General features: G+C 42.1%; 2 protein-coding genes across 5 annotated transcripts; one reads left to right on the top strand and one right to left on the bottom strand.

The window, feature by feature from the left end:
- LOC120790617 (signal-transducing adaptor protein 1-like) lies at positions 1 to 7,720 on the bottom strand. The gene is made up of 13 exons (XM_040128343.1): positions 6,673 to 7,720; positions 4,561 to 4,632; positions 4,315 to 4,434; positions 4,163 to 4,219; positions 3,837 to 3,985; positions 2,889 to 3,020; positions 2,655 to 2,724; positions 1,837 to 1,939; positions 1,611 to 1,700; positions 1,355 to 1,429; positions 1,170 to 1,217; positions 920 to 1,063; positions 1 to 775 (listed from the first exon to the last, which is right to left on the bottom strand). The coding sequence occupies exons 1-13, from the start codon at positions 6,757 to 6,759 to the stop codon at positions 711 to 713; spliced, it is 1,212 nt and encodes a 403-aa protein (XP_039984277.1). The 5' UTR covers positions 6,760 to 7,720; the 3' UTR covers positions 1 to 710.
- LOC120790620 (ras-related protein Rab-11B) lies at positions 6,990 to 12,010 on the top strand. 4 transcript variants are annotated; one of them, XM_040128351.1, is made up of 7 exons: positions 6,990 to 7,079; positions 8,039 to 8,156; positions 8,256 to 8,366; positions 9,953 to 10,148; positions 10,264 to 10,457; positions 10,546 to 10,626; positions 11,446 to 12,010. In XM_040128351.1, the coding sequence occupies exons 3-7, from the start codon at positions 8,327 to 8,329 to the stop codon at positions 11,589 to 11,591; spliced, it is 657 nt and encodes a 218-aa protein (XP_039984285.1). In that variant the 5' UTR covers positions 6,990 to 7,079; positions 8,039 to 8,156; positions 8,256 to 8,326; the 3' UTR covers positions 11,592 to 12,010. The 4 variants fall into 4 exon arrangements, with proteins under 4 accessions (XP_039984285.1, XP_039984286.1, XP_039984284.1 ...); XM_040128352.1 differs by lacking the exon at positions 6,990 to 7,079 and adding an exon at positions 7,111 to 7,193; XM_040128350.1 differs by lacking the exon at positions 6,990 to 7,079 and adding an exon at positions 7,392 to 7,942.
- The last annotated feature ends 943 nt before the right edge of the window (positions 12,011 to 12,953 follow it).

Genomic DNA, 12,953 nt, shown 5'->3' with positions numbered 1-12,953 from the left:
TTCTGCATAGCACATACTTAAAGTCGCTAGTTCACGTGTCTGATTTGATGTGACAGAAGCAATCGGAGATCTTAAAGGAGTCTCACTTCACTGAAAAAGTATATATATATATATTCACATACAGGACTTAATGTAAACAGCAGCCAATTTGTGTGAATGTCTTCTCTCAGGCGTGGCTCATATAGAGAGGCAGTAGTACATTTTGTGCTATATATCATAATTAATATATGAACATCACATGCTTACGAGGCAGAAGGTTAAAAAATATATATAAAAATTATATAGGAGCTGTTGACACTTAAAAAATTTGGACAAAAACACCGCTGATCTCGAAAATCTGATTAGGAAAATGTACACCATTGCCAATGGTAACTGTCCAGAATGTACAAGATTAACGTGGTGAAGATAATGTGACAAGTACATCCCTCTTTACGGTTGAGTTATTTGCTAATGAGCGTCTGAGAAGAGTGAATCAATAAAGCGTTAATCTTCAGAGAGGTTTTACGGCCGACAGCCAGTGAAGAGTAGGAGCAGAGCCACGATGCGGAGGAGCAAGAGGTTGTTCCTGCACAAACAGCTCGTCTCTGTTCCCGCGTGTTGGTTCGTCTTGCAGGGACAGACTGGGAGGTAGCTCTGTACTGGTGTGAGTCAGCTGCTGAGGAAGGGTGTCACAGATGGTGATGGCTTTAAGAGACTCCCACCAAGAGAGGTCACTCTTGACACTTTGCCTTTTGTTCCAACTTTAGTTTCAGCTCTGATATTGCTGCGAGAGGAACTAGAGCAAACCGGACAGACAAGGCGCTTTAATAACGCTGCAAGTAAGTAAAATGTCACATAACAGAAAAATATAAATTGAGATTGCAAATGTATCTGCACAAATTACTGTCTAAAGAAGGTAAAGGTCTACATGTGGACTTACTCTGTCCCAGAGGGTCTGTGTGGGTTCTCATTCTGAGATCTCTGTTTGTGGAGGAGGCAGAGGAGGCGGGTGATGTAAGGGTTGATTTGCGAGGAGCAGGAGTTGGAGGCAAAACTGCTGTCTTCGGACCTTTCTTCTCTGGTTCTACAGGACAAAAAATAAAACACAATTCCAAATGAAGCCGGGACTTTGTTTGAGCAGCAGGTAAAGGGAGTATTCTGAGATGGAAAGATTAGACAGCGGGACTTACGTGGCAGCGCAACAGCTGAGGAATCCTCTGTCTGTTTGTCTTTATCCACTGTTTGAATGCAAACATTAGTTAGCAGTAGCCAAGGAAAAAAATGTAGCCATACCTGTTTATGTTTGAAAGACAGAAGATCAAATGTCAGGAATGCCAGACAGACTGATTGATGGGACTGGTAGAGTTAAGCTCACACATCTCATATAGACACATGTTCTCTTCTGTAACTGGCGCTGGTGCTGGTTCAGGAGTCGGTATTCTTGGAGCAACTGAAAAACAAATCACGGGGTTGACAGAAGATATAATGACCAAAGTAAACAACAACTGCTGTCAGTACTCAATACAGCAGGCTGCTCACAATCCAATGGAAACAGCTGCTGGTTGTATGCAGTTTTTCAAAAATGGCTTTCGTGGCTGAATGTTTGTGTGTTTTTGTAATTGACAAAGTACCGGGTTTGGGAGGCACACTTGGTGGGGCAAGGTTTGATGGGGCTTGCTGAACACTTCTTTCTCCATTTTCATTATCAGACAGAATAAAAGCTGTTAAAAGAAAAAAAAAAAAAGCCACAACTTCCATAAGTCATGTATACCCGTTGGTGTATGGAATAAAAACTACACAAGAATAAACTGAGTGAAGGAGAACGTGAGATGAAAATGCCTCAGTTTTTGTACGTACAGATGCTTTTTTCGTACGCGTCTTCAACGATGAGAGGAATCAGAACTCCGTCAGTTTTTTCTACTAAATAGTTGATTACATCCCACAGTGTTTCACAGGGCACCTGCACAGAGAAAAGTTTGCTTTTAACATTGGAACAATTCAAATTTTGACTCTTGGCATTGATAGCACTACAAAGATAAAACTTGACTCAATAACCACAATAAAAATATTCAAATTCTTGAAACCTTCATCACTGTTTGAAATTGAGTCTCATTACTGACATGTGTCATTCATGCCAAGAAGGAAAATCATGCGCACACACACACACACACACACACACACACACACACACACACACACACACACACACACATCGCTTTATGCCAACAGTGAGTCACGAGAGTGGCAGCAACATTAAAGACTCATCCGCCACTTCCACTGAACACAATTGCAGAAGAAATAGTATTTCTGATAGTGGTAATCACCCTCTTCCTTTCCAGGAGATCAGATGCTGTGTTTAATCTGAGGTTCACTTCAGCCTCCAATAAAGCCCCACAAAAAACACACCAGGTATCAAGTGCATCTGGTTCTTTCTTTACTGTTCTTCACTGTGAAGTGGTTAGCGATGTGCATATAGCCGAAGCGAATTCACAAAAGTCGTACACAGCAGATTTGATCAAGTAATAAAAAGTGTCAGCCTACGTTATTGTCTCTCTTTATTCAACGGCAATGGTCAATATCACTGATAGTTTTATTAGACTTACATTGTAGAGACCAGAAGCCTTTTATTTGCGGCACATAGTGCCTTGAGCTTAACCGGATTTTTTCCTACTTACAGGATTGTCCACATCAATGGCGAAGCCCCGTCCATGTTTACGAGTCACACGGTAGTGTCTGAATACAGAGCTGATAGAGGAAGAGAGAAAGGGAGGCAAGCAAAACACAGAGGACACTAATGAACACATCATATCACTTTATAGTGTCCATGTGAATGAAATGCCACCATGCTGATCATGTTGATGTAGGAAGTGTTATTTAGCATGTGAGCGAGTCTGTGTGTGGGTTTGTACCCATCATGGTCCTGTCTGGTGGTGACAGCGAAGGAGTTTCTGTCGCTTCCGGGCCTCAGGAGCAGGTTTCCTCTCTTGGCCTCTTTCTCCAGCAGCAGCTCTGCCTCCAGACGGGACACGGCGTGGTAACAACTGCAGGAGGCCAGAAAACGCAGCGAGGAGACGGAAGGAAAAACGTCACTCGTCTGAAACTGAGTTCGGCAGGTCATTAAAAAGTGGCGCGCCAGACCTAACAGGCAGAGTCTGTCTGAGATGCAGGGTAGCAAAGTCTGAGCTGTACTCTCAGTCTGTAGATTTTTCGATTCGGCAGCGTACTGATGCAACCAATCAGCCAATACCTCATGAAATTAAAAAAACTGAATCCATAAAGAGCATTTAGACCTGAAGTTTATCTGAAAACCTAAAAATCGCCAAATGTGAAGATGCATAGCTCTCCCTGGACAGCAATGCTGGGCAAAACGCTTCATAAACTGTTGAGGGCTGATATAACAATGCAACTGTGAAGATCCAGAGACTCAGATGCAGGCGTCTCCTCCCTCTAGACAAAGTTGTGAATTTGGCAACACCACTGGAAAAAATAAATAAAATCACATTTTCATAAGAAAACAGATAAAAGTTTTGGTTTAATTGAATTATTTCTTTTCCTTTTTATCAGTATGCTTACATAATGTCTTTTTTGCCCTGAATGTTGTTCATATTGTAGCACTTTACCTATTTTGCAGTAGTAAAAGTTACAGAATTTAGGAGATCAGGAAAACCAAAGGCACGTGAGAAAGAATAATTAAATGCTGAAATACGGCCAGAGCACTCAGCACCTTTTTAATGTCAAAATGCTACTTTCAAATAATAATTTGATCACGTTTTTTGTATCTTGGTATCGGCTCTTTGTATTTGCCATAGTAGAAAGCACCACTTATGTCACTACTTTGGAGTTTCGTTAGTACTCACGCTGGCATGTCTGCTTGGAGGCTGATGTAGGGACTGGAGGTGACAGCAGGCGGAGGCCCTTTTTTTATTCTTTCCTTCTCCTTTTCTACTGCCGCTTTCAGCATGTGGATCTGACCTGGTAGCAGGTTGAGGGAGGAGGGTACTGACAACTGCAGGGACACACACACACAGTTTCTCTTTTAATCTATATGTGATATAGATGCATTTAAACATCAGTGTCTCATCAAACTCTAACTTCAATCATTTGAACATCTTTTTAAGATAATTAAATGTGTATTGTTCTTATTTCTTTCTATAAAGTCAGATAAATGTTCTACACCACAGACCTCAGACACAGACCGGATAAAGCCCTTCCACAGCTCACGGGCCTCTGCATTAAGGGCCTGGAGAGATAGCGGGTGAGAAAAAAACTGAAAAATGAGGAAATACGTTGAAAGATACTGAGGATGAATGAAATATTTTCTATGCACTTCCTCACAGTGAATTTGATGTTTGCATCTTTCATCTTGAGGTTGAATCTGGCTGCATCTAAGTTACGATCCGGGCTGCTGTCATCTGTCACTGAGATCAATCCAGTGAGATCCAGTTTCTCTATGTACTGAAGAAACACACACACATAAAGTCCCAAGTGTTGGCTTGATCAAGAATGTTTGGGTTTTTCTTTTTAATGCATAATCATTGAAATCCATGTCATTTATTAATCCAAATCTCTGAGATAACTTACATCAGCGTCCCTCTTCTCATTGAAGAAGAAAAGTGAGTTTCCACACAGGCAGGTCCACAGTTTCCGGGATGTCTGCACAAACACAAACAGAAACTTACTGACTAAAAGAGAGCCCACCAAAAACGGAAAACAGGAAAAGATATGAAAAGAAGAATACAAATTTATATTTTTTGTTAAACACAATACAAAGACAGAAAAAGAAGGAAACAAATGCACAAGGATACACAACGAGGAAATACTACAAGTATTTCCTTGTAGGACACTTACGATCTGTGCAGGTGACATTCTTGGATTTGACTTGATGAGTCAAGTGCTTGTGGCCACAACAGAAATCAATGTGTGATACTAAAAGCAACATTTAGTCCTGGAAGTTGTTGGACTTGAGGGGAATCTGAAATCTGTGTCACCGTCACCGGATTAATTTGTGTGTAGGAGTATAAGATGTGGGTTTTGCATGAATCAGAGTTTCGGATCACATTTGTAAGGTTGTCAAAACACAACATCTGAGAAAACATGAAAACATTCCACAAAACACGACGACAATTCCCATGTGTTTTCAGAATTGTTTTTTTGTTTCGACACTCAGGGCCCCCGGACCATTGTCTGTTTCAGGGCAAAGCCACTGCCAACGCTGTGTGTCGCAAGCAGAACTCAAAACAACTTATAAATACTGGACTGTAAAACCGGAAAATTTGCATGGAGGGCAGTCCCAAAATAGTCCCAAACAAACACCTGATGTAACTGAGCACCCCTTTCTTTAATCTGGGATAGACCTAAAGTGTGCCAGGTAAAAAGTTTCCCCTACGATTTCATGTGCTTTCAGCCGAGTGTGTACAGTCTCTTATCACTGAGGACTTGGCAGAACAGCCCTGGGGATTTATTATTTACAAAGCCTGCCTCCCCAGTTTTTCTTTCTTTACTTTTCTGTCACTTTCTGTCGTGCTCTAATCTTTATGGCGCAAAGAGCTGAAAAGCAGTCAGACCAGTTGGAGAAGAGGCAACCTGCTCGCCATCTGAAAAAAAATCAAGTCAAAGTCCACATAACTTACAAGAAACTATATAATGGCAAGCTGCTCCGCCCATGGAAAACACCACCTAAGACTTCTTTATCTGGCTGTTCTACCAGGGGCTATGTAGTGTGTTGCTAAGTTACTAAGTTCCTTGTGGTTAGTAAACTATTAAGCATATCATTACACTGCAGGTTTGTAATATTAAGCACAATCTAGTGTAGGTAAGCAAATGAAAAAGTAAAACTGCTCCTGGGACATTGATGCCTTTTATGGCAGAGCTCCTCCTCACGCCACCGTAGACCAGTATCTCCAAAACAGGTGTTGAAGGGCTCTTACATTTAGACTACGACATGTCAAAGTTGACAGGTGTTAAGCAGATCCCTGGCATCTTTTGCACATTGTTGACAAACATTCACGTTTCTGTCTCTGTCTCTTTCTCTATCATACACACACACACACTCACACACACACAGAGGGAAAAAGCCTCCATCAATAACAATAGCTGACTATTTTGACAATCGATGTATCATTTAAGTCACTTTTCAAGCAAAAAAGCTCAACATTTTCTAGATCCGGATGATCTCAACTGAGAGGATTTGCTGATTTTCTTTGTCTTGTATGATGGTAACCGAAGCATCTTTAGGTTTTCTGTTATTTTTTAGTGTTGGTCAGACAAAACAAGCAATCTGAAGACGTCACCTTCGGTTTCTTCATTCATCGATTAATTGAGAGAATAATTGACAGATTAAACGACAATGAAAATAATCTCACTATTGTTAGCGGCAGACCATACAGTCATTAAACTAAACAATCTAACCAACAAAAACAAAATACTGAATCTTATCTTCCAGGGTTCAACATCCCATCTTTGACATTTTTCTTAAAGGTGGCTCCGATGAATTTTGGATTTTTCTTTATTTCTGACATATTTTGCTAATGCAGATGAAAAACCCCACAGTTTTTCGCACACACACATAAACACATGAAAGAATTTTTAAAAATCCTAATGATAAGCATCTTTCTGCGGCCTCCATCTGCAGCCAAAGACGGTTTGAAAAAACCAAACAAAAACAAACCTCTCCCCTCCTCTCTACGAAGTTACCTTATCTTTGAACGACCTCTTCTCCAGGTATCCCTCATAGTAGCAGGCTGGCAGCTGGCTCCTCTGTCGCCCCGCTCGCTTTGCCATCCCGAGGCCAGTGGATGCTTACGACTAAACAGAACTTATACACAGCTTTTTACTACGACTACGTGCCAGATTTCCCCATCAGTGCCTCGGTGGGCTCCCCATGCTCGCGCTGACGCTCCCTCGTGAGTGAAGACGCGACCTGTCTGTCACTGCGTTGAAAGGCGGCAGTGTCCCCGATGCTGATTGGGCAACGTCTGGAGTGGGCGGGTGTTTTTGAAATGGCCACAGGTGAGACTGCTTCTGACGTCAGTCGACGTCTCCAGGAAGGACGGGAAAAAAAAATCACCTGTCTGCGTAGGCTTCACAGAAACCCATAACCAGTATGTAACATTATGCGTTTAGAAGTTTTAAAATGTACAAGAAGTGACCAGAGAGGCTACTGTTTTACTGAGACTGGCTGAGCTGGAAAACTCCACGAGTTAACTGCCCGTCAAGTGCGTTTTCCACCAAATCTTCAAAATGGTTTCCTGGTTTTCCTCGCCATGCAGAGGCCGGGGCTTGTTAACGCACTGTGCGCTGCGGTCTGAACTCTAGCTGCCGCGAACTTGGCGAAGGGGGCGAGAGTTTTGATATTCGGTGATGAGTGGTCCACGTCGCCCGCTTTTTTTTAACAGCGGGAAAACCTCAGCTGCTTTCCACACAGCTGGAGTCTCACCGGCAGCGGTGTTGTGTTGACGGATGAAGCGCAGCCGGATATTGAAGGATCATGTGGGACACGAGGATCGAGATGTAACACAGCCGCTGATTTCCAGATATTTAACTTGCAAAATCATTGTGCACACTGATTCTGAATAAGTGAGAGGCCTAAAGGATCTTAAGGGATTTATGGCAAGAGGCAGGGATGGTGGCCCCCTCTGCCGGCTCTGTAAAAATTACCGCCTGTATCTTCTGGTCTCGTTTGTCACGACTCCATCGATATTTGCCGGGTTGCTTTTGAGTCGGTTTCCTGCCAGTTCCACTGTCAAAGCAGACAGAGTCCATGTTTAGCCTCTAAGGCTCAGGCAGACCCGTGTAACAGTTAAGACACAGTGACGCGGGAAACGCCATCATCACGAGCAGCGCCTGGATACTAGTCGTGGTTGGGACAAAGAGAATGTGAACACGGGCCATGTAGTGAATTGGACAGTCTGTTGAATCAGACAAAAAGAGGGATGGTTACTCGCAGTCGTGGGCTGGATACGATGTAGGATAATGAAAAGCAACTAAAAACTTTCGATTTGTCAATTTTAGAAGCCAAATCATCACTAATTCTGCCTAATCAATATCTGTTCTCATACAGTATTATAGATATGACAGTTGTGGGGCCTCAGAACTCGGGTTCCTACATTTCTACCCAGGCATACGGGCAATCAACGTGTCACTACGCTTTAACCTGCTGTACCTGAAGCTACATACCGGTATGTCACGTGACAATGTGGCGTTAACGTAACTCTGCCCCTCAGCGGCTCCGCTCTTTCTACGCAATATGCGCATTGTCTCCTGTCATCTTGGCACAGCTCCCTGGTCAGGGCAGGAGAAGTATTTTTCTTTAATCACCGCGATCTCAGAGAGGTGATTATATCGGACAATGGGGAACAGAGACGACGAATATGATTTCCTGTTCAAAGGTAAGCGGCACAGAAATGTGCGTGTGAATAACCTTGTTTGATGGTATTTAGCTGGGAAACTGGCGAAGCTCGGGCTAGCATGCTAACACATAGCTGCGTTAACGTCAGTGATCAGGTTAAAATCAGCTGGTGGTGGCAGCTAACTGTAGCTAGCCCAACTGTTTTCTTAGCTGGAGCGACTTTTCAGACGCGTTCCTTTCTAATTAGCATCACATTTACTTTTACCTTAAGATCTATTGGCGCTTTTATTGGTGTCAAAGTTTGCTGCAGACCATGTGTTTCGATACATGGATTTTAAAGAGAGGAGGGCTTATAGCGAGTTAGCTCTACAGGCTAGTAGCTAATCTAACGGGTGGAGCGACTACTTTTCAGTAAGTAAATTCAGCTTCTTTCTCATCGACGAGAAGTAGCCCTTACCAAGCTATAACCACGCTTAAAACTCGGCTGTCTAAACAGGAGCACCGGCACTGCTCTACCTTCTTAAGCCGCACTCATGAAACCAAATACATTTAATGGTAAAACGGAAACAGGAGTTCCCTTTGTGGTAGGGTTGCCACTCAGCGTAAACCTGTCGCCAGAGCGAGGGAAATCACTCCATGTGAAAAGAATGAAGAGGAAACTCTAGTATGGGTTTGGTTTTCCTGTCAAGTACCTGCCCAGGTGCACAAGTACACCCCCGAACCACTTCTTGGTCTTTGATGGCAAAGGGCTTGTTTCCATATCAAGCAATCATAGATTTACTTACTGGACCACTGTGTTGTTAATCACGTGGATCCTTGGAGTTCAGTTTCCTGATAACATGTTGCTGACTTTGCCGTCTTAATTGAAGTCGCGTTTTCCTGAATTAGAATCAGCCTGTTATTGTGTTATGTTGAATCCTGCCAAGTGTCTTTTTAGTGCAAAACCATTGACTGAAATTTGGGTGCAGGGATTTTAATACTTGGGGAGTTAATGGAAGAGGAAAACGAAACACATACACCGTGTCACATCTCTCTAGTAAATATATTAATAAAGTACAGTAGAAAAACAGCCTCGGGTCTAGTGTGGCTGCCGGAAATTGATTGGAGGATACTGATGACTTGTAACAACGACACAGGAACAAGAGGCCTTGAGAAACTGTTGAGTCAGATTTCCCAAAGAGCAGGTTTTTCGGAGCTTCTTCCTGCATGACTCTCAACAGGGCAAAGTCTGATGGGATAGAAGGTAGCAAAACAAGTCAGTGCTTTCCCTTTGACTAAGGAGGCAATGACTGAATGGTAACCTGACCACAATGCATCTATAATTCTAGTTATTTGATACGTTTTGTGTAACAGTGTTTGTATTTCTGCAGTCGAAACTCACCCAGTTAGCTAAATGTGGTACATTTATGTCAGTTAATGTGCACTTTTGAATGAAGTGTGAAAAAGTGGAAAATCACCAGCCACAGTAGCAATGGATGAGGCACTTGGAAGTGAACATGGGTAGAGTAAAAAGTTGCCACACATGATCACAAAATAACTGCTGGAATGCTTGAAATCTGAGAGCCCCACTTCCCTTCAATACTACCCTAATAAGTGTTTAAATTTCAATTTTTGTTTTGGTTGAAGTTGTTCTAATCGGAGACTCCGGAGTGGGGAAGAGTAACCTGCTGTCCCGTTTCACAAGAAATGAGTTCAACCTGGAGAGCAAGAGCACCATCGGGGTGGAGTTTGCCACCCGCAGCATCCAGGTGGACGGCAAGACGATAAAGGCTCAAATTTGGGACACAGCTGGACAGGAGCGCTACAGAGCAATCACCTCAGCGTGAGTTTGTTTTTTTTATTTGTGCGTAAACAAGTGTGTATTGGCGCAAATATTGTCCGGGGGGAAAAAAAAACAATAGAGTTGATGTACTCATCTGGTTTCATGCTGTCACCAGGTATTACCGGGGTGCAGTCGGGGCCCTCCTGGTTTACGACATTGCCAAGCACCTGACGTACGAGAATGTTGAGCGCTGGCTGAAGGAGCTGAGGGACCACGCTGACAACAACATCGTCATCATGCTGGTTGGAAACAAGAGCGACCTCCGCCACCTGAGGGCAGTGCCCACTGATGAGGCTCGAGCCTTTGCAGGTAAATCACACCAAGTGCTGTGGTAATAAAGCAGGCGCAGCCACTTTGTACATGTTTAAAAATTACCCTTCTTTTCTTCCCACATTAGAAAAGAACACTCTCTCATTTATTGAGACATCAGCGTTGGACTCCACAAATGTAGAGGAAGCCTTTAAGAACATTTTAACAGGTAGGATACAGTTACTACACAGCAAGACCCAGTGCAGTATATCATGTAATAGACTTAGAATCCCTTGAAGGTCTCTCAGTTGCATATTTATCATGTTTATAAGTGTCATTAGGTAATATAAGAAAAAATAATCAGTACAATGAAGTATTTATCAAACTCATTAAGTTGTTGGCAAAGAGAGGGCAAATAATTTGTCAGTGTGAACTAATTTAATCAAATGATTCAAAGTCAGTTTGTCGTTGAATTGTTGGCGATGATTTAAGAACTATAGAGGGATGGAAAGCAACAGTAGGTAGGTAGTAGGTTTTTACACAAGTAATTTTACTTTTAATCAAGTCAAATTTCTTTAAAGTAATTACTTTTATTTTAGTACTCTTCCCCCCCCCAGGAATTACAGAGGTGTGCTGATGGTGTGTTCTTATTCCTTGTTTTAATATTAGTGTCTACCAGCACCTCAGCTTTGTGTACTTCTGTAGAGCAACTACCTACTTTTGAAGACAGTTTGTCAGCACAGATTTCAGAAGCATCTCAGGCCAATTTACCCCTTTCAAAGAAGCCGCCATAGAGTCTACTGTCACTGTAAGGATTCATTTGACATTAAATGTGGAGGTGAAAAAAATGTGTCATTGTCTGAAAACACCATGATACATTTAAGCTGTACAGTTATGTTAAGGTTTTACCATTTTGCTGCACGGTTTTATTTTCCTTCTAATGGGGATGTACACTAGTGTCACAGCTTCATATGCCGGAGGGAGTTTAAACAAATGAAATGCATCATAATGTAATTTTTTTTTTTTTTTCTTGGATTTCCTTCTGCAGAAATCTACCGCATTGTGTCTCAGAAGCAGATAGCGGACAGATCTGCACACGATGAGTCTCCAGGAAACAATGTAGTGGACATAAGTGTCCCACCAACCACTGACGGGCAGAAGGGCAACAAACTCCAGTGCTGCCAGAGCCTGTGACACTCAATCCCGTGACACTCCTCCACATCCACCTCGACATCACATCACCCATGCACTTTCTGTTCCCATAGCTCTGCTCATGGCCAATTCCTTCGTCACTCTACTTTATTTTTCTTTCTACCTTTTGTTCTGTTTTATATAATGCTTTTGAACTCACCCGTGCTCTTCTCTTCTGCCATGAAAGAAAACAAGAAGCCTTCATGCCACTTGGTCAGTCGAGTTATTCATAGAGACAATGTGAAGGTTCCTGCAATGCAGGAATGAGGCAGTTTGTCGCTGTCTTAATGGAGCCTGTGAAGTTATCTGAACTCTACTGAAACGCTGTCATGTACAGGGAAATGCACACATTTCAGTGGTTACCACTAGATGGTGCTGCGTAAATAAACTACAGGCAGTTACTCCAACCTGGTGAAGCAGTATTATGCCTTTTGACAGTGTGGTTCTTACTGTCTTCTTACATCAGTTATGCCAAAAATATCCTCATTAGGTATTTATTGAAGAATATTTGGCTTAAGTTGTCATTGTTTTACTTTCAGTTTAAAAACTAAAAATTTACAATAAAATTCTTGACAAGTTTTGTGTTGTTAGTATATTACTGAAAAATTGCTGAAAAGAATAAAAGTACATATACTCAATTACTGTTCGAGTACAATGTCGAGGACTCTGGACTACACTTGAACAGCTAAATCTCACTATTTGTTCCACTACTGTCAAATTAGTAGAGAGTTAAGATGAGACAAGTTGTCTGGATAAATTTGCCAAATAAAAAAACAAAACTGAAAAATTTAACTAAATCTGGAACATGAAGGAGTAGTTCCAGTGCCAACATCAGGGTACTGATTTCAAGTTTATGGTGCAGTACAGGTTTAAAAGTGTCAACATCCTCTGCAGTTTAGGGTAAAATAGCTGAGTAGATAGGCTGAACTTATCCTCACTTTGATCACCAATCAAGACCCACTGAAAACATTCAAGCCTTTTAGTGGGTTTTTCCTTCCTGGAGGGCAGACACTGGCATGAAATACTGTTTTTCTAACTAAGCTGCTTACATTTGCTAAATGCAATGGATAGGAGGAGGAGATTCTGCGACTCGCCACAGATACAGGAGCAAAACTTAACATCAGCAGTTGTTTTTCATCAGGATTAATGCCAACAGAGCTGTGGTCAAAAACAGACTTACAGTAATAATGTCTCATCCTCACTGGGTGAAGAGGATAATCTGTAAACAACCATATCATAAAAATATGAGCATCAACACAACTGTTGAGGATAAACTACACTACCTACCACACAGATGTCTTCACATGAAAATACAGCCACACCAGTACGAAGCAAAGAACAGACAAAAAGCAATTTTCCCATTAA

This window comes from Xiphias gladius, chromosome 6 (assembly GCF_016859285.1).
Source record: "Xiphias gladius isolate SHS-SW01 ecotype Sanya breed wild chromosome 6, ASM1685928v1, whole genome shotgun sequence".
Lineage (NCBI taxonomy): Eukaryota > Metazoa > Chordata > Actinopteri > Istiophoriformes > Xiphiidae > Xiphias > Xiphias gladius.
Note: the sequence above shows the minus strand (reverse complement) of the source record. Positions and strands in the feature narration are given on the sequence as shown.

Bases quoted from the DNA above. Each gene is read 5' to 3' on its own strand.
- LOC120790617 (XM_040128343.1), bottom strand. From the start codon at position 6,759: ATGGCAAAGCGAGCGGGGCGACAGAGGAGCCAGCTGCCAGCCTGCTAC. The intron at 1,701-1,836 runs GTACGTACAAAA...TTCTTTTAACAG, and splicing joins CGCGTACGAAAAAAGCATCT to CTTTTATTCTGTCTGATAAT. The intron at 1,218-1,354 runs GTGAGCTTAACT...GCATTCAAACAG, and splicing joins CATGTGTCTATATGAGATGT to TGGATAAAGACAAACAGACA.
- LOC120790620 (XM_040128351.1), top strand. From the start codon at position 8,327: ATGGGGAACAGAGACGACGAATATGATTTCCTGTTCAAAG. The intron at 8,367-9,952 runs GTAAGCGGCACA...TTTTGGTTGAAG, and splicing joins ATATGATTTCCTGTTCAAAG to TTGTTCTAATCGGAGACTCC. The intron at 10,149-10,263 runs GTGAGTTTGTTT...TGCTGTCACCAG, and splicing joins TACAGAGCAATCACCTCAGC to GTATTACCGGGGTGCAGTCG.